This window comes from Hemiscyllium ocellatum, chromosome 4 (genome assembly GCF_020745735.1).
Source record: "Hemiscyllium ocellatum isolate sHemOce1 chromosome 4, sHemOce1.pat.X.cur, whole genome shotgun sequence".
NCBI lineage: Eukaryota > Metazoa > Chordata > Chondrichthyes > Orectolobiformes > Hemiscylliidae > Hemiscyllium > Hemiscyllium ocellatum.
The window spans coordinates 77,378,751-77,406,309 of NC_083404.1; the positions used below are offsets into that span (position 1 = coordinate 77,378,751).

General features: G+C 41.2%; 1 protein-coding gene across 1 annotated transcript in view; it reads left to right on the plus strand.

Annotated features, from left to right (window-relative positions):
• Positions 1-27,559, plus strand: part of st18 (ST18 C2H2C-type zinc finger transcription factor) — a 177,493-nt gene that overhangs the window by 114,834 nt on the left and 35,100 nt on the right. Inside the window, exons 11-13 of the mRNA XM_060824030.1 lie at positions 18,709-18,777; positions 20,821-20,883; positions 20,977-21,060. Of these exons, the coding sequence (XP_060680013.1) occupies positions 18,709-18,777; positions 20,821-20,883; positions 20,977-21,060 (216 nt within the window). The remainder of the gene's footprint in view (positions 1-18,708; positions 18,778-20,820; positions 20,884-20,976; positions 21,061-27,559) is intronic.

Consider the following 27,559-nt stretch of genomic DNA (forward strand, 5'->3'; position numbering starts at 1 on the left):
CATTTTTTTTCTGTATACAGCAAAATACTGCACATGAACAGGCTAGCCTTGTCCATCACCACGTGGGACCTGAATGGTGGGGGCAAGAATGTTCCTGGCTGGAAACTGTGGAAATTCACCCACTGCTCTACCAACTTCTCCTTCCCATCAAAGTACACCTTTCTCCGTTTCTTTCCTTTTTGGCATTCTGGTGACTGCTGCTATGTGTGCAGCCTGTACATTTTCAAATAGAATTTTCAGTTTTCTCATGGCAGAGACCTACGGCTCTGTCAAGACCAGTCCTATTAACAGTTCATGGGGCATATGGTTATTAGAACATGAGGGTGGATCCAGTATAACTGGTAGGTGATTTCTTTATGAGCAAGAGGACAAAGATGAAACTATCTTCCAGGTCAAGTTGTTTTGTTGGACAACCTTCTGCAGACGCCCTTTCAAGGCATGATTTATCCTGTATGCAATCCTGCTTGATTGAGGATCTGGAACCTTTTCATCTCTTCATCACCAGCTGCACTACCTGGGCTGTGAAATAGGTTCCCTGATCCAGATCTATATTACAGTGAAGACCCCCATTTCATGAAAGCATGCTGAATTAAGATGTCCACTGGAACTTTAACCATCGTTGTTCAAGTGGAGAATGCTCTACTTATTTACTAAAAATGTCCACAATGATCAGGATCCAGTAATAACCCACTTTACAGGATGGTAGGGGGCTAAATTCTACTTGAAGGTCAATCCATGGTCTTGCTACTAGCCTTGTATGCCTTAACTTTCCTTAATTGGCATACTTGTCTGATTTGTTCTGGGCACAGATGATACAATTCTTGACAAAATGCATCATGCATTTTCACATTTCTGGCCATCAACACAGTCCTTTAACCCTGTCAAACATTACTTCTGTCCAAAGATGACTCTGTATTTGCTTTAACTCATCATCACTGCTCTGACCTGTACCCGATCTTCAACCTTGGTTTGTCTCACAGTGATGGCATCTGTTTTTTTCTGGAATGGGGATGCTGCCATGGTTCTCCTTCATGGGCATTTACTTAACCAATTCATCTGCCCTTATGTTCCCACTTGGGGATGTTCAATGATGAGTTCTAACCTTAAAGATTCCATATGCGTGACCTTGGGCAGTTTGAAGAATAAATTTGAAAGGGATACAAATGGTAATGGTTTCCTGTCGGTAGAGATGAATCCTTTACCTTCCCACAGTGCCAGAGAGTCAGACAAACTGTTGCAAATATAGATGTTGTTGTCTCATTATATGTCTGATGGGAGCCCACATTTTTCAGAATGGCCGACCATGTAAACTACAGCTGCTGGTTCATCAGTATGAGCACTCATTTTGTTGGGAAGCTTCAGTGCTCACTTTGTGTTTCTTCATATTATATATATACCACATCCTATATTTTGGTGTCCACTCTCCATCGTTAAGGACTGAAATATAAATATTCTTCTGGAAGGGTTTCTCTTCTGCTTCCCAGGTTCCTTTGGGTTTTCCTTCATTTTGATTGAATGATCTCTTGAGGACATTTATTGCCACTACATGACACTACACCACACAACTAGTAAAGTGGTCACTTGGGTACATTTAACCTTAATGTCACAATCTTGTAACATTAGTGATCAGCACGCTATGGGGTTTTGACTGATTGGTATCATCTTTAATCCCACTTTCCAACAAAGGTTAAATGGTGTTTGCTCCATTAGAATGGTTAAGGGGTTCAGGCCAATAACACAGAGGAAATGTTGTACCACCCAGAATATGGCTAGCAAGTGTTTCTCACACATAGTAGTGAAGCCCTGCTCTACTGGTGAAAGAGATCAATCTGAGTTTATTGTTTCTTGGAGATGTATGGCTGCAGTGTGGCACCTATGGCTGCGAATTCCAAGGCAAAGGGAAGGTCTGGACTGGGTATTTGCAGTGTGGCACCCTAAACTAGAGTCTGTTTAATTCAGCATCCTTGTACTGCACAGTCCATTTCTACATAGCATTCTGGAGAGTGGGGCTGCTTTGGTGGGGAAGCCATTGACGTAGTTCCAACCACATCCTACATAGCCCAGAAAGCAACACACTGAGCTCACATCCCTGAGGATAGGCAAACAGCTTATGGTCTCTATGTGAGTTCCAGTGGACATCTTAATTCAGCATGATTTCACCTTTCCTCTAAGCCAGTTCAGTTCTCAAAAATGAGATGTGGGACTCAGTCATCTGCACCTTCTTGGAATTAACTTTTAGTCCTAGGGTGATGGAGAGGGTGAACTTTCCTCTAACAGTGTCAGATATTCAGTCCTTGTCTCTGTTTTCAGGTCGAATTTCCCCATACTATATCAAGCAGTACAGCATTACAGAGAAAATATCTCCAGCCCTTTAGCCAGCCTTTGATAAAATATTGATGGAGAATTGTGAAAACCTTGAATCAAGTAGGTCCATGTGTATTGTTGGCAAATTTATATTGGCAGTGTCGGTGAAAGCGGATACATCAAAATCCACTAATAATGTCCAAATATTTTGTCTGTGGGACCTGCTCACCATGGTTTCAGGGCTAGTCACTTTTGTCAGTGCTGCGATTGGGGTGGCTTTGTGGTGAGCCACTAAGAGTCATCTGGTTTCTTAATTTGCCATATTAACAAACTATTGGTCGATGTTACACTTTTGCTTTAACAAGTTGCTATTGACTTTGGCCACCTCCCCCACTGCCTGCTTGGGGTCCAATCCATCATTATTGAACCATTTGTGCAATTGCAATCATATTTGTGACTAGCCTTGAGCTCTGTGAGAATTGCCTGTATTCTGATCACTGACTATGTGTTGCCCTCCTGGTATGCTCTATTGCATTCGTCTGAAACTGTCCCAATGTACCATACGTTCACCTGGTGTCTCCACTCCCACTCTTGCTCTGATGCTTTGACTCTTACTTTCTCCAGTTCTCCTTCAGTTCCTCCAGTACATTACTTAGCTTCATCTTTTTACATTCTCTGACTCTTAGCTGCTTAATGCAGCTGACTATCGCTGTGGCCTTGCTGAGGTTTAAAGCACATTTCCCTTCAGCTTTCTGTGCCACCTGGCAGCAATTCTGTCCTGTGGATCCCAGATCAAATATTTACTTAGGGGAGGCAATGGTCTAGTGATATTATCATTGTACTATTAATCCAGAGATGCAGGTAATATTCTGGGGACACAGATTAGAATTTCGCCATGGCAAATGGTGGTATTTGAATTTAATAAATATCTGGAATTAAGAGTCTAATTTTGACCATGAAACCATTACTGATTGTCAGAAACACCCATCTGCTTCACTCACCCGGTCTGGCCTACATGTGACTCCAGACCCACAGCAATGTGGACGACTCTTAACTGCCCTCTGGGCAATTTGGGATGGGCAATAAATGCTGGCCTAACCAGCAATGCCTCATCCTGTGAATGAATTTTAAAAACTCACTGCACCAGTTGAGCCTCCTGAGCCATTATTTATTTTAAAATGTTTTTTAGTACCACCTCTCACTCTGGGCATGGTGCTATTTTTATTGTGTTCTTTCCATTTACTGCTCTCGCTCTGTTGTGAGTACCTGCACTTATTTCAGCTAGTTTCTCTCTCCTGCAACATTGGGGCGCTGACCCCTTTTATTATCTCTTACCTCATGGGTCTTTGACCCCAATTTCTGACTCCTTTCCACCTGTGAGTCCTCTGACTCTGCACTTGACTTCCTTGTCTCTGTTTTATCGAGGTCCCCAACTCTGTACCAGCCTTTGTTAGATTTCCTTTTCCATGGTTCTCATCCTGTAATAAATCTGGCACATTCTGTTTTCTCTGTCGCCAATCTCTGAATTTTGGCTGTTTGTTCTCTTCATGTTATAAACACTCAGAGTCATGAACCATACAGCACAGAAACAGACCTTTTAGTCCAGCCAGTCCATGCCCAACGTAATCCCAAGCTAAACTAGTCCCACCTGCCTGCTCCTGGTCCACATTCCTATTCTTGTACTAATCTAGATGTCTTGTGAACATTGTAACAATGCCTCCATTCACCACTTCCTCAGGATGTTCACTCCACACATGAACCACTCTCTGTGTAAAACATTTGCTTTTCATGTCTTTTTAAAATCTCCTTCCTCTCACCTTAAAAATATGCTTCCAGTCTTGAAATCCCCCATCCTAGGGAAAAGACATCTACCATTTATTCCACTCATGGTCACCTCTCAACTTCCTATGCTTCAGTGGTAAAAGTCTCAGCCTATCCAACCATTCATCATAACTCAAACATTCCATACGCAGAAATGTCCTGGTGAATTTCTTCTGAACCATGTCTAACTTAATAATATCCTTCCTATAACAGGGCAACCAGAACTGGATACAGTACTCCAGAAGATGGCCTCATCAATGTTCTGTATAACCTCAACATGGCTTCCCAACTCCTGTATTCAAAGCACTGAGAAATGAAGGCAAGCCTGCCAAACGCCTTTTAACCATCCTGTCTATATGTTATACAAACTTCGAAGAATTATATACCTGAACCATAGGTCCTTCATTTCAACAACACTACCGAAGACCCTATTATTAATTGTATAAGTTCTACCACTCTTTGTTGCATCAAAATGCAATACCTCACATTTATCCAAATTGAACTCTGTCTGCTATTTTTCAGCCCATTGACCCATTTGATCAACATGTCTTTATAATCTTAGAAAATCTTCTTCACTGTCCACTGTGCCATCTGTTCATGAACTTACTAACCATGCTATATATTCTCATCCAAAGCATTTATATAAATGGCAAACAAAACAGAACCCAGAACTGATCCCTGTGGAATACCACTGGTCACAGGCCTCTAGTCCTAAAGCAACCTTCTACCACCACTCTGTTTCCTGCTGTTAAGCGAATTATGTTTCTAATTGCAAGCTCACCCTGAATCCCATGTGACCTCACTTTCCTAGTTAGTCTACCATGCAGAACGTTGTCAAAGGCTTTACTAAAGTCCAAGTAAACATCATTTACAACTCTGCTCCTCAAAAAACTCAACTAAGTTTGTGAGACACGATTTTCCTCGCATAAACTAAGTTGACTATTCCTAATCAATTTTTGCCTCTCTAAATGTTTATAAATCCTTTCTTTTAGAATCACCTCCAACAACGTATCCACTACAGTCAGATCCACAGGACTCTAGTTCCCCAGTTTTTCCTTACAACCTTTCTTAAACAAAGGCACAACATTAGCCACCCTCCAGTCATCAGGCACCTTGCCCATAGTTATAGATGATGCAAGTATTTCTATTTCCTTCCTTACTTCCCACACCATTCTGGGAGAAATTAGATCAGGTCCCAGAGATTTATCCACATTTACATTCTCTAAGACCTCTAGAACCTCCTCTTCTTTAATGTGGACTGTGTTTTTTAAATATCAGTATTTATTTCCCTGAGTTTTCTAGCCTTTATTTCTTTCCCCACAATAAAAATGGACACAAAATATCCATTTGATATCTTCCCATCTCCTAGGTTCAACACTCTTTCATCTTTAAGCGGCCCCACCCTCTACTTCATTACCCTCTTACTATTAATGTAGAATCACTTCATCTTATCTGCCAAGCTATCTCATATATCCTCTTTTCTTTCCTGATTTCCTTCTTAAGAATGCCCCTACACTCTTTATTTTGATAAAGAGATTCATTTGAACCCAGTTGTCTTTAACAAATACAAGGTTCTCTTTTATTCCTGATTCAAACCTCAATAACTTCTTTCATCCTTTGACCTTAATCTGACCAGGCCTATCCTTCATTCTAACAGGAACATACTGCCACTGAACACTCATCATCATATTCTTGAAAGCCTCCCACTTGTCAGATGTCCTTTTACCTGCGAACAGTCTACTCCAATCAACTTTGGAAAGTTCTTGTTTCATACCATTAAAATTGGCCTTACTCCAATTAAAATCTTTTGTGGAAGGTTTATCCTTTTTCTTAACCATTTTAAAGCTAAAAGAATTATAATGGCTAGACCCAAAGTGTTCCCCTACTTTCGCTTCTGTCACCTGCTCTGTCTTCTTGCCCAAAAGGTCACGTTTTGTTCTTTCTGTAGTAGGAACATCTGCATATTCATAATGAAAATTTTCTTGAACACATTTGACAAATTTTTCATCTTGCAAACATTTAACAGTATGGTAGCCCTAGTCAATGTTTGAAAAATTAAAATCTCCCACTATTACAACCATTTTATGTATACATGAGACCTCTCTACATGTTTGGTTCTCAATTTCTCTCTATCAGGGTCCTATGTACAACCCCTTCAAGGTGATCTTTCCTTTCATATTTCTAATTTCTACCCATTTATTTTCAGTGAATGATGCTTCAGAAATATCTTCTCTAGTTGCAGCAGTGATCTTTTCTTTAATCAAAAATGTCACTCCTCCTCTTTTCTCACCTCCCTTCCTATCCTTCCTATAGAATTTACAACATTGAGCTGCCCATCTTGTCCATCCTGCAGCCAATTTTCTGTAATAACTTTGACATCTCAACCACCTGTTTCTAAACATTGCCTGAGTTCATCAGCCTTACCTGTAAGACCCCTTGCATTGAAATAAATGCAATTTAATTCTTCAGTTACCATGTTGTCTTTCTTTGCTAATTGACTTGCTCTTTTCACATTCAAAACCATCATCATTAATCTTTCTCTTTACATTACTATTTAAAATTCCTCCACCCCACCTCTCTGGCAAGATAAAGTCTCCTGAATGAAACTAGCAAATTTCTCTACTAAAATATTGGTCCCTTTCCAGTTCAAGTTAAACCCATCCTTTTTGAATAGGTATTTTCTGTCCCAGAAGAGATTCCAGTTGTCCAAATTTCTGAATCCCTGAACAACACACCATTATAATAACCTCCTTTATACTTTTGTTTGGTCCCTGATTCAAGTTTGGCAACGGGAGTAAACCAGAGATTACTACTTTTAAGGTTCTATTTTTTAAGTCTTCTACCTAATCTCTTATATCCGTAAAGCTTTAATCTTCTCCCCAAAAATGTAATTCCTACCAATGTGTACAATGATTTCCAGCTTCTCAATTTCCCTTTTAACAAACATGCTTGAAATATTTGGAAATATCCTTAATCCTAGCACCAGAGAAGCAACATACCATCTAATTTTACACTCACTGCCACTGAATCTCCTGTCTGTGCCCCTGACAATAGAGTCCCCTATAACAATTATTCTTATAAATTTTGTCAAACGCTGCCTAACAGAAGAATCATTTCTAGCGTCCAAAAACTGACCACTCCTTCTATTTTCCTCAGAGAGATTATCACTTTTGACAGTACCCAAAACTGAATATCTATTTGATAGGCGAGTAGCCACTGGAGACTTTTGAACTAATTTTTTACCTTTCCTATCTGAATGATTCTGCTGTGTAATCATTTTACTAAATCTACTAACCGTCTGACTCTGTGCCTCTTATATGCCCTCAATAACATTAAGCCTAAAAAAAAGTTACTTTCAATAACATCTTATATATAAAATAAACTGACTTTCATTGCCTATGGAAAGTAATGTTAAAAAGCAAATTTTTTTTTAAAAATTCAAACATCTAAATCTGAAATAAAATCAAGCAGTTCACTGATTAATTGAATTAAAACAACTCCTCTTCAATAAATTCCTCGGGTTTATTAAAAAACCAACTATGTGAAGGACTTCCCCCAACAAAAACATAATGTTTAAAAAAAACTCCTCAGCTATTCAAAAAACCTCTTGCAATGTTAAAAAAAACCCTTTAAACTGGTACAGTTTTTTTCAGCTTCTACATATATAAAAAAACTTCACCTACTCACTGTAGGTCACTGAAAAGCTCGTAAAAAAGTCCTTTTGAAAAAATGTCATGATTGTTTTTGTTTATTTTGTTTCTTTTAATATTGAAGAAACTAAGTGAATAAAAATCTTACATTACTGAAATATTACAACCAATATGAACTTATAATAAACAATCACTGGGTCAGAAACCTTTACTTTCTTCCAGTGATTTGAATCCTGGCTGTCAGATGAGCCAGCTGCCATCTTAATTTAAGCTGGGTCTAAATGTCCAATTGTTCAAGATTGATGTGGTTTGACTTTAGAGATTATACAAACACTTCTAATAGATGCCCACTCAGAGACACCAATGTTGTCTTTGTTTTGACCAGTTTATGTATTAAAAAGAGTTTACCTAAGTCTTTTGCCAGTGAGGCAAACAAAGGGATCAGAAACAAAACCAGAAATTGCTGGAAAAGCTCAACAGGCCTGGCAGTATCTGTGAAGAGAAATCTGTGTTAAATTTCGGGTCAGAACTGAGTAAAGGTCACTGGACCCAAAATGTTTACTCTGATTTCTGTTCATAGATGCTGCCAGACCTACTGACCCTTTCCAGCAATTTCTACTGACCCTTTCCAGCAATTTACAGAAGCATGCTGTAAATGCTTCTGATTTACAGCATCTGCAGCTCTTTCAGTTTTTAAAGGGGCAGAGAATTCAATTTGCAGTTCACCTTAATTTTATTAACATAATATTCCTTTAAAAATGCATGTGAGCATTTCCCACAATATTTGCTCCCTGTCCAGCTCTAACTGTCTGAGAAAAGGTATTACCTGTAACAATCCATGTGTTTGAGCTGGGCCATTGGAAACTCCTTCCTCACCATGGGCGGCACGGTGGCACAGTGGTTAGCACTGCTGTCTCACAGCGCCTGAGACCCGGGTTCAATTCCCGACTCAAGCGACTGACTGTGTGGAGTTTGCACGTTCTCCCCGTGTCTGCGTGGGTTTCCTCCGGGTGCTCCGTTTTCCTCCCACAGTCCAAAGATGTGCGGGTCAGGTGAATTGGCCAAGCTAAATTGCCTGTAGTGTTAGGTAAGGGGTAAATGTAGGGGTATGGGTGGGTTGCGCTTCGGCGGGTCGGTGTGGACTTGTTTCCCCCGAAGGGCCTGTTTCCACACTGTAAGTAATCTAATCTAATCAATGTGGGACTGACTCTCTTCCAAAAAGGTTGGTCTCCTGCAAAAAGGTTGTTCTCCTGGGTCAGAGCAGATCTTCTGTCTCTCTCTCTCTCCAGGTGTGGATTGCCGCTGCTGGGCTAGATAGAGTCTTAACTGCAGGTCTTCATTGAGGGGTTGGATCCCAGGTGTGTTTTTATGCTCCTTGCCCCAGACCTTCCAAAGTATACTGTGGCCTTTGGCCAACAGTGTTATGACTGGTTCAAATCATCCAGTGTGGTCACCGTTGCCATGCCAGGAGGTGTAAAGTGCATATATTCTGGTTATACACAAACCTCGGACTGATTGTAACTGGTTCCTTTGAAATGTTGTGACTTCTATTCTCTGTAGCTGATAGATGCTGGTTGCTGTTGAATTTAGTTTGGCCAATTTTCTTTGGGGCCTGATTTCTTCAGCCTATGGGTCAAGTTAGAATGTCCAATTTTGGGCCTCACTGGATTTAAACAGGTGTGTTCTGGAGAAAATTTCATCAGTGACATCCTGGATGCATTTGCAGGCTGAGGATTTGGAGATACCATACAGATCCCTAGTTGTCCCTTGAATCGAGTCACTAGTGTTAAAAAAAAGGCAGTTGAAACCCTGATGGCCATGAAGATGTAACGTTCACACATTCCTTCAGAGCACAAGTCCTGCTGCAGCAGATGGCACAGATCAGTGATCTGGGACATCCTTTGAATATGCCTGCACTCTGTGTCTGAAAGATATAGAAAATAACAGAGACGTCAGTAGATATGGAATCTCCACCTCTGCCTTCTAAGGGGTTCTTCACATGCTGCATTTCCCTCGCGAGGTTATAATTGCCGTCTCATTCTGTTTTCACCTGTGAAACAAGGCCAAGAGCAATGTAGCAACAGCAACATCTATTCGAAATCATTGAACCAATAGACTATTGGAGATGTTAGGAATAGAACAACGTATCAGTAATAGCAGCCATGAACCCTCAAATTACAGCAAACGTTTTATTAAGCAGTACCTGTGGGACCAGGAGTCTGTCAGTTGATCAAATATTCCAGTTGACCAAGAGGTCTACACAATCAGTGTAAAAATACAACTAAGTAATAGAAACATCATGCAGAGGCGATGCACATCACTGTTATACTTTATTTACAGCATAAATCACTTAAGTAATAAAGCAACTTTGCCTAAAATAAAACTTACCAGCAGAGAGTTTTCTCACTCGCGCCTCAACTGACTAATTGGACATCAAGGAGATTGTGATAATGCAGTAAACTTCCAGTATTTTACTTATATAATTTTTGCTGGTTTATCCAGAGTGCCACTTCATAAGGTGCCGGTTAAAACAAGGTTTGCTGTATTACAATGAAGTGTTGCATTTTGCTGTTGACACAGTCGGCCATCGAGGCTTTGCAAGGAATCCAATGTCATGCTTTGATAAGGAGCTGCTGGCTGCTGTTGAACTTAGTTTGGCCAATTTTCTGTCAGGCCTCATTTTTCTGGCCTGGGGTCAATTTAGAATGTTCAGTTTTGGGCATGTGGTCACTTGACTTGTACTATATAACCACATCCAGATCTATGCTGCAGAACAGAAATATGGACGACACGGTGGCTTGGTGGTTAGCACTGCTGCGTCACAGCGCAGGTTCAATTCCCACCTTGGGCAACTATCTGTATGAAGTTTGCACATTCTCCCCATGTCTGCATGGGTTTCCACTGGGTGCTCTGCTTTCCTCCTATAATCCAAAGATGTGCAGGTCAGGTAAACTGGCCATACTAAGTTACCCATAGTGTTAGGTGTATTAGTCAGGTATAAATATAGGGTAGGGGAATAGGTCTGTGTGTTTTACTCTTCGGAGAGTCACTGAGGACTTGTTGGGCTGAAGGACCTGTTTCCACACTGTAGAGAATCTAACCTAAACATTATAAAAGGAAAAATGCAGGGAAATGCCTGAGAACTACAGACTGGTGAGTCTAATGTCTGTGGTGGGTAAGTTACTAGAGGGGATTCTGAGGATCCACAGACGTTTTGAGAGACAAGGGTACTGGGATAATCAGCATGACTTTCTACATAGGAAACCATGATTCATGAATTTTATTGAGTTTTTTTGAAGGAGTGACCAGGAAAGTGGATGTGGACAGTGCAGTAGATATTATCTACATGGACTTTGACAAGATACCGCATGGTAGATTGTTGAGTAAGGTTAAATCTCATGGGATCCACGAAAGCTAGCCAATTGGATGCAAAATTGGTTTGACAGTAGAAGACAGAAGTTCATGATAGAGGGTTGTTTTTCAGAGTGGAGGCCTTTGACCAGCGGTGTACCACAAGGATCAGTGCCATGTACACTGTTATTCATAATCTATATTTGGATGAAAATTTAGAAGGTATGGTTCGTAAGTTTCTAGATGACAAAAGATTGGGGGTATAGTGGACAGTGAAGAAAGTTATCAAGAAATGCAACAAGATCTTGATCAACTGAGCCAGTTGGCTGAGGATTGACAGGTTGAGTTAAGTTTAGATAAATGCAGGATGTTGCACTTTGGTGGGTCACACCAGGGCAGAACTTACACAGTCAATAGCAGGACTCTTGGAACTGTTATCGAACAAAGATCTAAAGGTACGGGTTCACAGGTCTTCGAAAGTGGAGTCACAGGTAGACAGAGTGGGGATGAAGGCTTTCCGCATGCTTGCTTTCATTGGTCAGAGTATTGATTAAAGGAGTTGAGATGAGAGTGTGGTGCTGGAAAAGCACAGCAGGTCAGGCAGCATCCGTGGAGCAGGAGAATTGATATTTCAGCAATATGCTCTTCATCAGGACTTTCCTGATGAAAGGCCTATGCCTGAAAAATCAATTGTCCTGCTCCTCAGATGCTGCCTGACCTGCTGTGCTTTACCAGCACCACACTCCTCCTCCGATCTCCAGCATCTGCAGTCCTCACTTACTCTAAAGGAGTTGAGACATCTTGTTGCAGCTGTACAAGATATTGGTGAGGTCATGTTTGGAGTATTTGCATGCAGTTCTGTTTAAACTACTATGGAGAGGATATTAGTAAACTAGAAAGAGTGCAGAAAACAATTACTAGGATGCAACCTGAACTGGAAGGTTTGAGTTATAAGGAGAGGTTTGATAGGCTGTGACTTCTTTCTCTGAAGTGTAGGACACTGAGGGATGACCTTAGACAGGTCTATAAAATCATGAGAGGCATAGATAAGGCAGATAGCCAACAGCTTTTCCCCAAGGTAGGGGAAATCTAGAGGGCATAGGTTTAAAGTGAAAGGGGAGAGATACAAAAGAGTCTAGTGGGGCAATGTTTTCACACAAAGGGTGGTGAGTGTCTACCACAAGTAATGGCGGAAGCAAGAACAATTTTGTCATTTAAGAAAGTTTAGACAGGTACAGGTATAGAGACAGTTATGGAGGAATATGAACCAAATGCGGGTATGTGAAACCAGTTTAATTGTGACAGCTGAGCAACATGGACAAGTTGAGCCAAAGGGCTTGTTATCATGCTGTAGGCCTCTATGATTCTGTGACCCTAACCAAGGTCCATGCTTTACTGGGAGAGTGATATCCCGAGAAAACAAACCATCATTGAACTAAGCCCTTGCATGCTTACAGTTCAGTGTGAGGATGTGGCTGCTGTGGTGTTGTTTTCCAGTATCAGATACTAAAAAGTAATGCAGAAACAGCAAACGCAGGTCAATTTTAAGTTAACATTGGTTTAGTTATTTATCTGTCAGGACAGGATGCAATTAATGTTAAAAATATAATGAGCATGATTGCTTAAAGTCATAATGTTCATTTGTATAAAAAGAGTGACCAGCACAAAAAGTGCCAGTTGGGTAACATTACTGAATCAGCAGATGCATGATTAATGCGATTGCCCCTAGCAGTGCCTCAAATTCAAACAAATTTGCTCGTTGAAGAGAAAAACAGTGGATTACTTTATCACTCGGCATGTTGTGGCAGCAATTTTATATTGCTATGATGCAGTTGACACTGGATCAAAGTTGGTATGTTTTCAACCTTGTGTGTAAGCAAGACAGAGGACACTCCCCCACCCACCAAATAAAAAGCTGTGGAGATTCTGCCCATTATTTTGCCTGGGATATTTCCCTGATATCATCATTGTGTGTATGCTGGAAGTACTTATTTTTGAGTTGTAGTTTACTTTTTCACGTAGGAGAGTTAAGCTTTCATTAGTGGGCGGCACGGTGGCACAGTGGTTAGCACTGCTGCCTCACAGCGCCTGAAGACCCGGGTTCAATTCCCGACTCAGGCGACTGACTGTGTGGAGTTTGCACGTTCTCCCCGTGTCTGCGTGGGTTTCCTCCGGGTGCTCCGGTTTCCTCCCACAGTCCAAAGATGTGCGGGTCAGGTGAATTGGCCATGCTAAATTGCCCGTAGTGTTAGGTAAGGGGTAATGTAGGGGTATGGGTGGGTTTCGCTTCGGCGGGTCGGTGTGGACTTGTTGGGCCGAAGGGCCTGTTTCCACACTGTAAGTCTAATCTAAAAGACAAATATATTTTGTGCACTCTGTGTGATTACACACTCGCTTTTGCTTCCAAAGCTGATTCCATCTACAATGATACAATATAATGTCTGAATCAGTTCCTGAATTTGAATGAAATGCATTGATTTGACATCTTGTGAAAATCATCTCAATTTTTGGGTCAAAAGGACCTTCAAGATCTTTTACAATTTCATTTTTCTTTAAAGTTTTGACAGAAGCAAAAAAATTCAGATATGATTTCTGAAAGCATTTAAATTTTACTGGCTAGGAATAAGAACCTGCAGATTCATGTAGTGCATGTGTTGAAGGTATAGTACTGATGAACAACCTAAAGTTCTAGTCTTGCTCATAACACATGGTGCTCTATAGCTGCTGCTCTCATACACAAGTGTGGATAACCACAGCCTGGATCACGAGTTATGAAAATGATTTGCACAAAACATGCATAATTTCTCCATTATGTGTTCTGCCAGCAACTGTATCTTTTAGAAACAGAAAATTGGCCTGCGGTTTGTGGCTAAATTAAAAACTGCTCTTTTGTAAGCTGCATATTTGTTTTCAAAATGTCTCAAGTGGCTGTTGTGCTTATCTAACTGGACACACTGCAATAGTATCGCACATTTGTGATTTTAAAAGAACTACATCTGAATCTTAAGTGATTTAAATTGAGTTTTCTCTTGGAGTTTATCCATTGAATGAAAAGCCACAAATATCTTTTTTCCCCAGTAAATGAGAATCTGGTCTGTTTCTATAAGCAATAAAAAAAATGATATTTATGAACATCATTGTTAAGACATACATAATGTATAAAGAAATGAGCCCAATTTAGTATTTATTTGCATGGTAAAAATTTAGTTGTATGGGGCCCAGGTTCGTGGCAGCATATTGGTAACAGATTGTGTGGTCTTACAGACAGTGGAAAAAATGTTGCCAGTTTTAATATTTAAAATGTCATATGAAGAAAATGTTTATTTGAAACACTGTCCTTCCAATACTAACAGAAAATTATGTGTATGTGCCTGAAACACAACTAGATGCAACCACCAGACACATTCACCTCCCCACAGGGACCATTTCCTTCGTGACATTCTGGTCCACTTTTCCTTTGCTCCCAAGACCACCCCACAGCCCCAAGACACCTTCCCCAGCAACCGCTGAATTTTATAATACCTGCCCATTTACCTCCTTCCTCCTCAATACCTGAGGGCCCAAACATACCTTCCAGGTGAAGTAGCACTTTATCTGCACTTCCCATTGTCTAGTCTGTTGCAGTCACTGCTACAATGTGGTCTCCTCTACATTGGGGCAAGAAAGCCTAGACTGTGTGACTGCTTTGCATTACATCTATATTCTGCCCTCAAAAAAGAACCTGAGCTTCATGTTGCTCGCCACTTTAACACACCACCCTGTTCCCTGGCCAACATCTCTGTCACAAGCCTGCTGCAGTGTTCCAGCAAAGCTCAGTGTAAGCTGAAAGAACAACACTTTATTTACTGCTTGGGGGCCCTGCAGCCCTCTAGACTCAATATCAAGTTCAATAATTTTAGTACCTGAATTCCCCTTTGTTTCAGCCCCTTCCCCACACACTAGGACTTGATATCACATAGGTAAAAACAAGGACTGCAGATGCTGGAAACAAGAGTCTAGATTAGAGTGGTGCTGGAAAAGCACAGCAGGTCAGGCAGGATCCGAGGAGCAGGAAAATCAACATTTCAGGCAAAAGCCCTTCATCAGGAATAGAGGCAGGGTGCCTGCAGAGTGAAGAGATAAATGGGAGACTGGACGCCTCCTAGCAGAGTGCTTTGGGGAACATCTCCGGGACACTCGCACCAATCAACCCCACCGTCCTGTGGCCCGACATTTCAACTCACCCTCCCACTCTACCAAGGACATGCAGGTCCTGGGCCACCTCCACCGCCGCTCCCTCACCACCTGATGCCTGGAGGAAGAACGCCTCATCTTCTGTCTCAGAACACTTCAATCCCATGGCATCAATATGGATTTCACCAGTTTCCTCATTTCCCCTTCCCCCACCTCACCCCAGCTCCAACCTTCCAGCTCAGCACTGCCCTCATGACCTGTTCTACCTGCCTATCTTCCTTTCCACCTATCCACTCCACCCTCCTCTCTGACCTATCACTTTCATCCCCAACCCCATTCACCCATTATACTGTATGCTACCTTCCTCCACCATCCTCTCTGGCCTATCACCTCCATCCCCACCCCCATTCACCTATTGTACTCTATGCTATTTTCTCCCCACCCCCACCCCCCTTCTCATTTATCTCTCCACTCTGCAGGCACCCTGCCTCTAGTCCTGATGAAGGGCTTTTGCTTGAAATGTTGATTTTCCTGCTCCTCAGATGCTGCCTGACCTGCTGTGCTTTTCCAGCACCACTCGAATCTTGTTATCACATAGTCTGCCATTGCACACTCCCTATTGTTAGCCACTAACAGTCTCCATTAACAGCTATTCACCCAGTCAGATTGTTATTGACTCCTTTGTCTGTCCAACTGTTCTGTTTCTCTTTGGGCTCCATTCCTATCTATTGTTTACTCCTTACCTCCTCACCCCACTTTATCTTCTGCATATAAGCCAACATTTTTCTCGCTACCATCAGTTCTGAGGAAGGATCACCTGATCCAAAATATTAACTATATTTTTCTTCACAGATGCTGCCAGACCTACTGAGCTTTTCCAGCAACTTCTATTTTTGTTTCTAATTTACAGCATCCACAATTCTTTCAGTTTTTATTTTGTATCTATGTAATTCAATCATATCCTACATTGTAATAACATACCAATTCAAGGAAATTAAAAGATGCACTTTTTGATATTCATTATTGCATTATTTTAAAACATATCTTTCTCTAGTTTCTTGGTAGCAATGTGACTTTAATAGAGATTGATGACTGATAATGGTTATTTCAGTGAATAATTGAAATTTGGACAACTTAACTTAGCGTGCTCCAAACTGAAATTACTTTATAATGCACAAGGTAAGTACTGATAGCCAAAGAAAAATCAGGATATATACCTTGAATTTATATTAGTATTGCTGTAAATGCTTCCATTGAAATCCAAAGATACCATGAGGTTTATTTATTTAGTGAATGCAAATTCCCAGAGCCAAATGATTGCCTTCTCATGTGTTAAGTTTAAGGTGATTAGTCAGCCATTTAATGTACGGACAAAAGGGACACTCCTTAGCAATATGTTTCATCGCAAATACATAGAGGGTTTGTACTGAGCCCCACAGGAGTGGAGGCTGTCTTCATAGAGACCTTGGTTAGAGACAAAAAAACTGCAGATGTTGGAATCCAAAGTAGACCGGCAGGAGGCTGGAAGAACACAGCAAGCCAGGCAGCTTCAGGAGGTGCAGACGTTTGGGGTGTAATCCTTCTTCAGGACTGTGGGTGGGTATAGGGGGAGCAGCAGATAAAGGCAGTGATGGGGGAAGGGTGGAGAAGTGAGGATAGGAGAAGACAGGTAGAGGGCATGACATTTTGGTCAATGGGAGCAATGAATCCTGTTGGTCTCAGGGACTGCTGGCAGGGAGGGGCAGGGGCTGGAAACAGAGTCGGGGATGGAGAGAGGGGTTATTTGGAAAACTCAATGTTGAGCCCTCCGGCTGTAGGGTGCCCATGCTAAAAATAAGATGTTGTTCTTCCAGTAAGAGCTGTGGTTTGTTTTGGCAATGGAGGAGGTCAAAGATGGTCATGTCGGAAAGGGAGTGGTTAGGGGAATTGAAATGGGCGGTGACTGGGAGATCCAGTCAGCCCCTGTAGACCCAACTGCAATGCTCAGCGTACCGTTCCCTAAGTTTATGATCGGTCTCCTCAATGTAAAGACCACATTAGATGCACCCAATGCAGTAAACTAGGTTGAAAGAGAGGCAGGTGAACCTCTCTCTCACCTGGAAGGACTGTTTGGGGCCCTGGATGGACGAGAGGTGGTGGTGTATTGGCAGGTTTTGCATCTTTTCTGGTTGTGGGGTAGTTACCTGAGGGTTCAGTGGCAATGTTGGCATGAACCAAGGACTGTCAGAAGGAATGGTCCTTGCAGAAGGCAGAGAGGGATGAGAAGGGGAAGATATTCTTGGTGGTGGGATCTATTTGGAGTTGGCGGAAGTGTTTGAAGACGATGCATTGGATGCAGAGACTGGTGGTAAGTGAGGACAAGGGGAACTCTGTCTTTATTGCGTTGGGGTGAGGAATGGAGGAGTGCGGGGGAGGGCTGTCTGGGTGACAGAGGGGTAAGCACATTGTTCAAAATAGGTGGACATCAGGGATGCTCATGAGTGGAATGTCTCCTCATCCAAACAAATGCAGCGGAGATGGAGGAATTGGGAGAATGGGATGGAATTCTTGCAAGGTACTGGGTGGGAGGAGGTGTAGTCCAGGCAATTATGGGAATCTGTGGGTTTTTAGTAAACATCCATCTGGAGACTGTCACCAGAGATTGAAATGGTGAGGTGAAGAAAGGGGAGGGCTGTGTCCAAGATGGACCAAGTGAATTTGAGGGCAGGGTGGAAGTTGTGGGCGAAGTCGATGAACTGCTTCAGTTCAGTCTGGATGCAGGATGCTGCACCAATGCAGTCATCGATGTGACGGTGGAAGTGTGGGGGTACACTACCTCCAGAGGGACTGTTTGATATAGCCAACAAAGAGGCAGGTGCAGCTGGGGCCCATCTGGGTACCTATGGCCACTCATAGAGACCTTTGCTTGTCCTGAATGTGTTTGCAAGGAACATTCTAACTTGCATAGTTCAGAGCCTGCCATTAAACAGATGGAGTTTGTCTTAAGGACCTTGTAAGTGACTAAGCAGCAATGATAAATAATACTTTATAATCTCATAATATATTTCATAAAAGTAATTTGCGGTGAAAGATCATATATATTAAGCTACTCATGCAGTGTTCAGTGCTAATTAAATATTTGTTATCATTTTGAATTCAGTAAGGAAGTTAACTATAACCTTTAACAAATTAATCTGTTAACATGTTCATCAAAATTCACAATAATTATTGAAATTTGAACTTTTTTACATATCCAATGAAATAGTCAGAAACAAATATCCTATAACGTAATTGGGTCATTTGAATCTAAAAACGAGTCTTTGTTTGCAGGTAAAGGTTTCTCCAACATATTACTTTTTTTCTTGTTTGGAAAATGCTAATATATCATCAGAAAAGTAATGGAAATTAAATGTTTGCTTTCCTTTTACAGCGTATCTGGTTGTCCTTTGGCTGACAAGAGCCTTAAAAGTCTTATGGCAGCCAGCTCCCAGGAACTGAAGTATGCTTTAAACTTTATTTTATATAATTTTCCAATAGCTGTCCAGAGCTGTTGTTAATGTCAGGCATGAGGGACTGACAGGAGATACAGACAACCTGGGGAATGTCCCTTTTCTGTTCTTGACATGTTAAAGATTATATTCAAAGTGTTCAGTCACCAAGAATGTTTTGATAATAGGTCCTTCAAAAAAATCGTCTATAATAGGTTTCTCCAAAGGTGTTTTTAGTATTTGCTGAGTCAGTTCATCTCAGAAAGCAAAGCTGTGATTGCCCAGTGTCCCTGATCTATGGAGAAAAGAGATACGTTAGGGATTATATTCTTGGTTGTTCTCAAACAATACTTAATAATTACTGTATCAATTTGAATTGAGAGAAGATTTATTTAGATGAGAAAATGGCACAGTATAATTAAATCAAAAACCAAAATATTTTGAATTAAACTTGGAAATAGAATCAAATTCAATTGTTGTCATTGTCAAATCGCTGCTAATTATGGAGGGTAATCAGTTTAGAATCTTGCTCATTCTTGAGGGTCATCAATTTAAAATCTTGCTCCCTTCAAGAAAGCAATAAAATAAATAATATGCTACTTTAATCTGGACACCTCTTTAACAATGTCGAGAGTGTACTGGAAAAGCACAACAGGTCAGGCAGCAACCAAAGAGCAGGAGAATCTATGTTTCGGACATAAGCCTTTCATCATCATGCCCGAAACATCGACTCTCCTGCTGCTCAGATGCTGCCTGACCTGCTATGCTTTTCCAGCACCACATTCTCAAGTCTGATCTCCAGCACCTTCAGTCCTCGTTTTCTCCTACCTCTTTAACAAAGCATGGTTAAAGAAATGTGCTGCCTGATGAATTGGCAGAATGTGAGGCCATATGTGGTTCCTCACATTTTATTTGCTAATATTAGCTATGGTTTTTGAGGAGCAATGGTGCAGAGTGGAAGTTAGCTGTTTCACCACAGTAAAGAACACACAGGTTGAAAGGTCATTCTTTAATATCTCATAGTCCAAGGACAAGAGTAAAAATGGAAAATGTTGGAGACAAACAGCAGGTCAGACAGCATCTATGGTGAGAGAACAGCAGAGTTAATGCTTCAGGTTATTTCCTTTTTGTTAGAACCTCCTTCTTTCCACTGAGGCTGACATCTCTGCAGATGATTAATCAGATCTGTAATAGACGTAAGGTTGTCATAAATTTCAGCATGTATGGATCATGCAAGGCTCAAGTCTACATTCAATCCATTCAGTGGCAGTGATTGGGAATATTCAATGTTTTTCTTGCAGACAATCTCAGGTATCAGGTTTTGTGTTATAAAGGGTTCTCATTCCCATGTGACCAAAGGCACTAAATTGTGCCTGGATATACATTTATGTAATTAACTTCAAAGGAAGTATCTTTCAAATTATGTGTGTAAATATGTACAGTTTTCTCTCTAGTGCAGTCAAGTAGCAAATTCTGTGTTGAATAGCTGAGCAAATAAGACTTTAAGCCACAAGTAGTTTCTTTGTGTTTGAGGAAGGTGCTAACCTCTGAATGTTTCCTCATATGACTTCCCACCTCCAGCCACCCCACTTTCCAAGCAACCTTTTATCTTTCATCTCCAGCATTGGCTTAGCTGATATATAAAAAACATTCAAGAAATTCTTTATTTTTATAGAAAGGCCATTCGATAGTTTTCTTTTTCTGGGTTGCACACAGCAGTCTCCAATCTTGGTAGTTTGCCACTCAGCGTTAAAATATTAACTTCACAAGATAAAGCAAAGGTTCAAGTTTCTTCAAGGCAGGCAGAAACCAAGATATGAAGCACATCCTGACAATATTTTGAATGTCTATTTAGCTTTTTTTTGCCAAATGGAGAGTTTAAAGTTCACATGGTTTATAAGTAATGTATATTTATCTGTGCTGACAATTATTTACTTTGTTCTTAGTAATCTTCTGGATAAGGATTTAATGGATCAGTTGCTAATCCAACAAATGAAATAATTTTTAGTAGACAGTATAATTATGTTTCAGGTATTTTTCTCTTATTATGTTAGGTGTCCAACACCTGGTTGTGATGGCTCTGGTCATGTGACTGGAAATTATGCTTCACACAGAAGGTAAGTAGAGTAACAAAACGAAAAACACAAAGGTTATGTTAATAAAAAATCAGATATTCCATATGTGAGTTGACAATCAATTTTATCTTGCAGCCTTTCCGGATGTCCACGTGCAAAAAAAGGTGGAATTAAACTGGCATCCAGTAAGGATGATAAAGAAGACTCAGAGTTAGTCAGGTAGGAAGGCAAAAAAAACTCATAATTTTGAAATGTTGTTAATTGATGATGATCTTGGCGTCACCTTTTCTAAAAATTGCATCTTTGTGGAGTCTTCATTTATTTCTTGGATCTAATCTACAGATGATGTTTGAGCCCATATTGCAGATAAACATCAGACACTCTTTGTATCTTTTTGCCCCACAATGAATTAAAATTTGAAGGCAGTCTGAACTTGTTAAGGTTAGAACTATTCAGGTCAGTTGTCACTGAGCAATAATGCTCTGACTCAGAGGATTGTGGCTTCAAGTTTTCTTTCAGAGATTGGAACACTGAAATCTGGGCTACACTTCACCATGTTGTTAAGGGCCTCATAAACTCAGATACAATGTCTTTCAGACGAAATGCTAAAGGAAGGCCTTCTCTACCTGCCTGCATTGATGTAAAAGATCCTTGGCACTATTTGAAGGATAGTATGAATTTTTTTTCTGTCCAATACTCACCACACACAAACATTATCTGCTCACTATTATATAGCTGTTTGTGCTTCCTGCATCACAGTCACAATTACACTTCAAAAGTCCAGTGACTGTAAAATCCTTTGGGATACAGAGGTTCTGGAAAGCACAATAGAAATGCAAGTCTTTCTTTATAGACTTTAAAAGTAAACATAAAATAACATTTGATATCTATAAAATTTACCTTTTGCTGAGTACATAATGCATGTTTTACAGCATGATGAATCACATGAGTGAGTCACCATAAAATCATTTTTTTCAGAGTAGGATTTGTTCTGTTACTTAACATTACACAATAACAATGTATACTTATGTGGTTCCTTTCAGATAAAAAAATAAATCCACAGATACTTTGTAAGAGAATACTAAACCATAAAAGAAGAGGTAGGAGGGGGGAAGTGATTGGAAGGTTAATTGATATAGTCAGTTTTAGGAAAATTTTTAAAAGCAAACAAATTGTTTAGTGGAGGTGTTCCAAGATATAGGGCTTGTATAGCTGATCAAGTGATACATAAATAGAAAGCAGAATGTCCAAAGCCATGAGGATAATGCAAAATGATGATGGAGCAGCTATAAGACTTAAGGTTTACAGTTAACGTGATTAACATGGAGCAACAGCAAAGGACTTGAAACTTGATTTTTGATGTCAGTTGGGAGAACAACAGTGAAATAATATGAGCTCCACAAATCACACAAGGGAAAAGGAGGACTGGAACTATTGGATTTTCATACCAGAATGGCAGACTTCCCTAGGAATTGGGGTGGCTAACCCCTGAACAAGTGCATAGGCAATTGGATATGGATGAAGATTGACCAGAAGACTGATTAATTTAAACAAAAAAAATGAAGTCAAAATATAGCCATTCTGCCCACATTCCTCCCCCTACATAGACCTTCCTTTGCTCCATCTGTATCAATCCATGGTACCCATAACCCCTCCTCATATTCTCCACATGAACATATGCATCTCCACCATGACTGTTTATAGCCCCTGTGCCAAATTACTGCCAACCCAACTCCCTATATCCATCCTTTGCCCTTTGACCTAGTGTGCCATTGTCAGACCACAGGATTCCTGCAGAGATGAGGAAAACTAATGTTTTACTAAGTAAGTGTGCAATTATATTGCAGACTTGAAAGTATTCTCATTAAAAAAAATCTCAGCTGAACTCTATAAAATCCTACAAAAACAAACCTTTTTTGCTTTGACAAGATAGATCAGTCATTGTCTTATTCAGTTACAGTGCAGGCTCAAAGGGCCAATTGGCTAAAAAGTCCTCTTTAGAGTCATAGTCATAGAGATATACAGCATGGAAACAGACCCTCATCCATGCTGACCAGGTATCCTAAATTAAACTACTCCTATTTGCCAACATTTGATCCATATCCCTCCAAATCCTTCCTATTCATATACCCATCCAGGTGCCTGTTAAATGTTGTAATTGTACAAGCCTTCACCACTTTCTCTTCCAGCTCATTCCATACATGCACCACCCTCTGTGTGAAAAAGTTGCCCCTCAGATCCCTTTTAAATCTTTCCCCTTTCACCTTATATCTATGCCCTCTAATTTTGGACTGACCCACCCTGGGAAAAAAAACCCTTGTCCATTGACCCTATCCATGCCCCTCATGTTTTTATAAACTTCTATAAGGTCACCCCTCAGTCTCCGATACTCCAGGGAAAATAGCCCCAGCCTATTCAACCTAGCTCAAACCCTTCAATCCTGGCGACATCCTTATAAATCTTTTCTGCGGCTGTACAGAACCATTGTCCTGTACAGCCGCAATATGACCTCCCAACTCCTCTACTCATTGCACTGACCAATAAAGGAAAACATACCAAACAATTTTTTCACTATCATATCTACCTCCAACTACACTTTCAAGGAACTATGAACCTGCACTCCAAGCTCTCTGTTCAACAGCACTCCCCAGGACCTTACCATTAAGTGTATAAGTCCTGCTAAGATTTGCTTTCCCAAAATGCAGCACCTCACATTTATCTGAATTAAATTCCATCTACCACTCCTCGGCCCACTGGCCCAACTGATCAAATTCCCATTGTACTCTCAGGTAACCATTTTCATTGTCCACTACATCTCCAATTTTGATGTCATCTGCAAACTTACTAACCATACCTCCTATGTTCACATCCAAATCCTTTATATAAATGATGAAAAGCAGTTGACCCAGCATCGATCCTTGTTACACACCACTGGTCACAGGCTTTCAGTCTGAAAAGCAACCCTCTACCACTACCCTCAGTCTCCTTTGAGACAGTTCTGTATCCAAATGGCTAGATTCTCGCTGTATTCCATGTGATCTAATCTTGCTAACCAATCTACTATGAGGAACCTTGCTGAATCACAGAATCCCTACAGGCTCTTCGGCCCAACAAGTCTACACTGACTCTCCGAAGAGCATTCTACCCACACCCATTCCCCTATTACTCTATACCTGGGGTCAGGGAGTCCAGAACTAGAGGGCATAGGTTTAGGGTGAGAGGGGCAGAAGGTGGTACATGTATAGAATGAGCTGCCAGAGGATGTAGTGGAGGCTGGTACAATTGCAACATTTAAGAGGCATTTGGATGGGTATATGAATAGGAAGGGTTTGGAGTAATATGGGCCGGGTGCTCACAGCTGGGACTAGGTTGGGTTGGGATATCTGGTCAGCATGGACAGGTTGGACTGAATGGTCTGTTTCCATGCTGTACATCTCTATTTATTCCTGACCAATCCACCTAACCTGAACATCTTTGGATTGTGGGAGGAAACCCATTTGAAACCCATGCAGACAGGGGAGAATGTACAAACTGCACACAGACAGTCGCCCAAAGATGGAATGCTTTACTGATTAGATTAGATTAGATTAGCTTAGATTACTTACAAGTCCAACAAGTCCACACCGACCCGCCGAAGCGTAACCCACCCATACTCCTACATTTACCCCTTACCTAACACTACGGCCAATTTAGCATGGTCAATTCACCTGACCCGCACATCTTTGGACTGTGGGAGGAAGCCGGAGCCCCCGGAGGAAACCCACGCAGACACGGGGAGAACATGCAAACTCCACACAGTCAGTCGCCTGAGGCGGGAATTGAACCCGGGTCTCTGGCACTGTGAGGCAGCAGGGCTAACCACTGCTTCTTCAAAAAACTCAATCAAGTTCGTGAGACACAATTTACCACGCACAAAGCCATGTTGAATATCCCTAATCAGTCCTTGCCTTTCCAATTACAGGGGGAACCTTGATTATCCAAATGAGATAGGCAGGCACTATTTTGTTCAGATAATCGATTATTCGGTTAATCAATTAAATACCTTTCCTCTGGGGTGTGGAGTTTTTAAAGTCTGCTCCCCGTACAGGTGATGGCAGCAGTACAGTGCACAAGCCCCTGCACCCAAAACAGCCTCCCTGTCCCCAGCAAAAAGTGCGTGAGATCCCGTCCCCAGCACTGCCCCCAACCTGGTCCAACAGTGCCTCCTGCCCCCAGCACAAAGCGTGCAAGACTTCGCTCCCAACATCACCCCTCCTCCCTCAAACCTGTCCAACACCATCCCCGCCAAACCCCCCCCCCCCCCCCCACCCAACAACTTCCGGGGCAGCTGGACTGGACACCAATAGCAAGACTGCTGCTGCTGTTGCCTTTGTGGGGTAAGTCTCCAAATAGCACACACACACCCCACACACACAACTTTTTACTGCAACTTTTTGACAGGTTCCACCTCTGCCCTGTACAGGACAATGTTGGTCAGATTATCTGGGGAGGGGGGAGGGGGGTTTAGGGTACACCCCACTGTATGACTCCAGGGAAAGTGTGGGGACAGAGAGAGATTGGGAAGTCAGTCATTTGGAGACAGTGCCTGTTTAATCACTGTAAACAAAAGACGCGATCACTGTTGGAAACACATCTTTGATGTAATGTTTCTATCAGGACCTCGAGATCTCCTTCGGATAATCCGATTTTCGGATAATTGGTATTCAGACAATCGAGGTTCCTCTGTACATGTAAATCTTGTCCCTCAGGATTCCCTCCAAAAACCTGCCCTCCACCGATGTCAGACTCACCAGTCAATAGTTCCCTGTTTTTCCTTACCACCTTTCTTAAATAGTGGCACCACGTTAGCCAACCTCCAGTCTTCTGGCACCTCACCTGTGGCCATCGATGATACAAATATCTCAGCAAGGGGCCCAGCAATCACTTCCCTAGCTTCCCACAGAGTTTTGAGGTACACCTGATCAGGTCCTGGGGATTTATCCACTTCATACATTTTAAAACCTCCAGCACGCCCTCCTCTGTAATATGGACATTTTTCAAGATGTCCTATGACAGGCTTAATAGATTCTTTTGACAGCTTGATAGCTCTCAAACGAATTGAGTGCTCTTTGGCAATTTGGCAGCTGAATGGTTAAAATTAGTGTATGCAATTTTTAGGCACATTCTTGTCTATCACTAATCATTCAACTCAACCACAGGGCACTTGGTACCCACTAACGCACCTAATCCTCTCAGAGCTACTGTAGGACCATATCTAAAGAATTTTCTTATTTCTAAAAAGGGGAACACTGGGTATCCAAATAATTCCACAGAGTTCAAGTCTGCTCTTAGTGGATCTAATGTGCAAACACCAGGTTCCACAAACAGGGATGCCAAAGTTCCACATCATTTGAGGCAGATGATGGTTTAAATGGCAAGCTGCCTCTACTAAACTTTCAGAGGCATTATTTGGCCAGATTCGACTCTTTCCCATGTCAAACTGGAAAGAATTGTTTGTGAACAGGATTTCTCAACTTTGAGAATTTTTGCCATTTTTGTTGAAATGAAGAGGAAGTCTTGTGAAAGAAATCGGGGCTTCTATGTTTATGGTGAAATGATAGTCAATGCATTTGAACAAAATTTCACCCAGATCAAATTTGCAGTCTGAAGCTCAACTCTGCGTCCAAAAATATATCAGCACTCTTCCTGGCAGTTGAATATTTCGTGAGGAAGGAGTGTGGAGTCAGTAGAAAAATGCAGAGTTTTGAGAAGCAAAGAATAACAGTCTTTTTTCTATCTGTTCATGGGATATGGGTGTTGTTGCCTCGGCCAAAATTTATTACCTATCCCATATTAGCCAAGCTGTAGTAAGAGTCAAACACGTGCTGTGGGTTTAGAGTCACTTGTAGGTCTCATAAAGGTGGTTTATTTTCTTCACTAAAATACATCAATGATCCAGGCTTTTAGATGAAACATATATATATTCCAGGAATTTTTTTGAAGGTGAATTCAAATTTCATTATTTGCTGGTGTGGGATTTGAACTCTTGTCCCCAACATATGAATCTGGGGGTTATGCATTTCTCATCCAGAACTTTTCCGTTATTGCACTGCCTCCCCTTGGAATAAGTTGTGACTCATCCATGATATTATGGCTAGCAGCTGACCAAATAGCATGGAGATAGTAATGGGGTTAAGAGGGATGGTGAGTTGGAAGAGCTCCGTGCTATCACCATGGATATGAAAATTGATATTCTGCCTGTAGATTATGCCATTAACTGCTGTGCATTAGAAAATGATGGTTTGAAGTTTGGCCCAAATATCCTGTGATCAGATTAAACCATTTTCCAACTGTATCTTAAAGAAAACATTAGGCTGAATTTTATCAAAAAACAACTAAGTATCAGTTTAGGAGAGTTTCATGAAACATTTCCTTCCATGAGTCCTAATGAATTCTTACTCAATTATACACCAACACCTTTGTTATGTATGAACCAGGCTTCTATGGTGTCACACTTGCTCTAATAAGTGCTTACCTGTAGCAGAAATACTTATCTTCATCAGAACCTTCCAGGATTTCCAGTATCAATGCCATATTTAAAGCCCAGCTATGTGCCAGATCAATTGTTGCCAATATTGCCCTGCAGCATGCACATTGTGGGAGGGGAATTAAAATGAGCTCTTTCTGTGGGTTCATAAGCTACATAGATGACACCACACTGCCGATGCAAGCTCACATA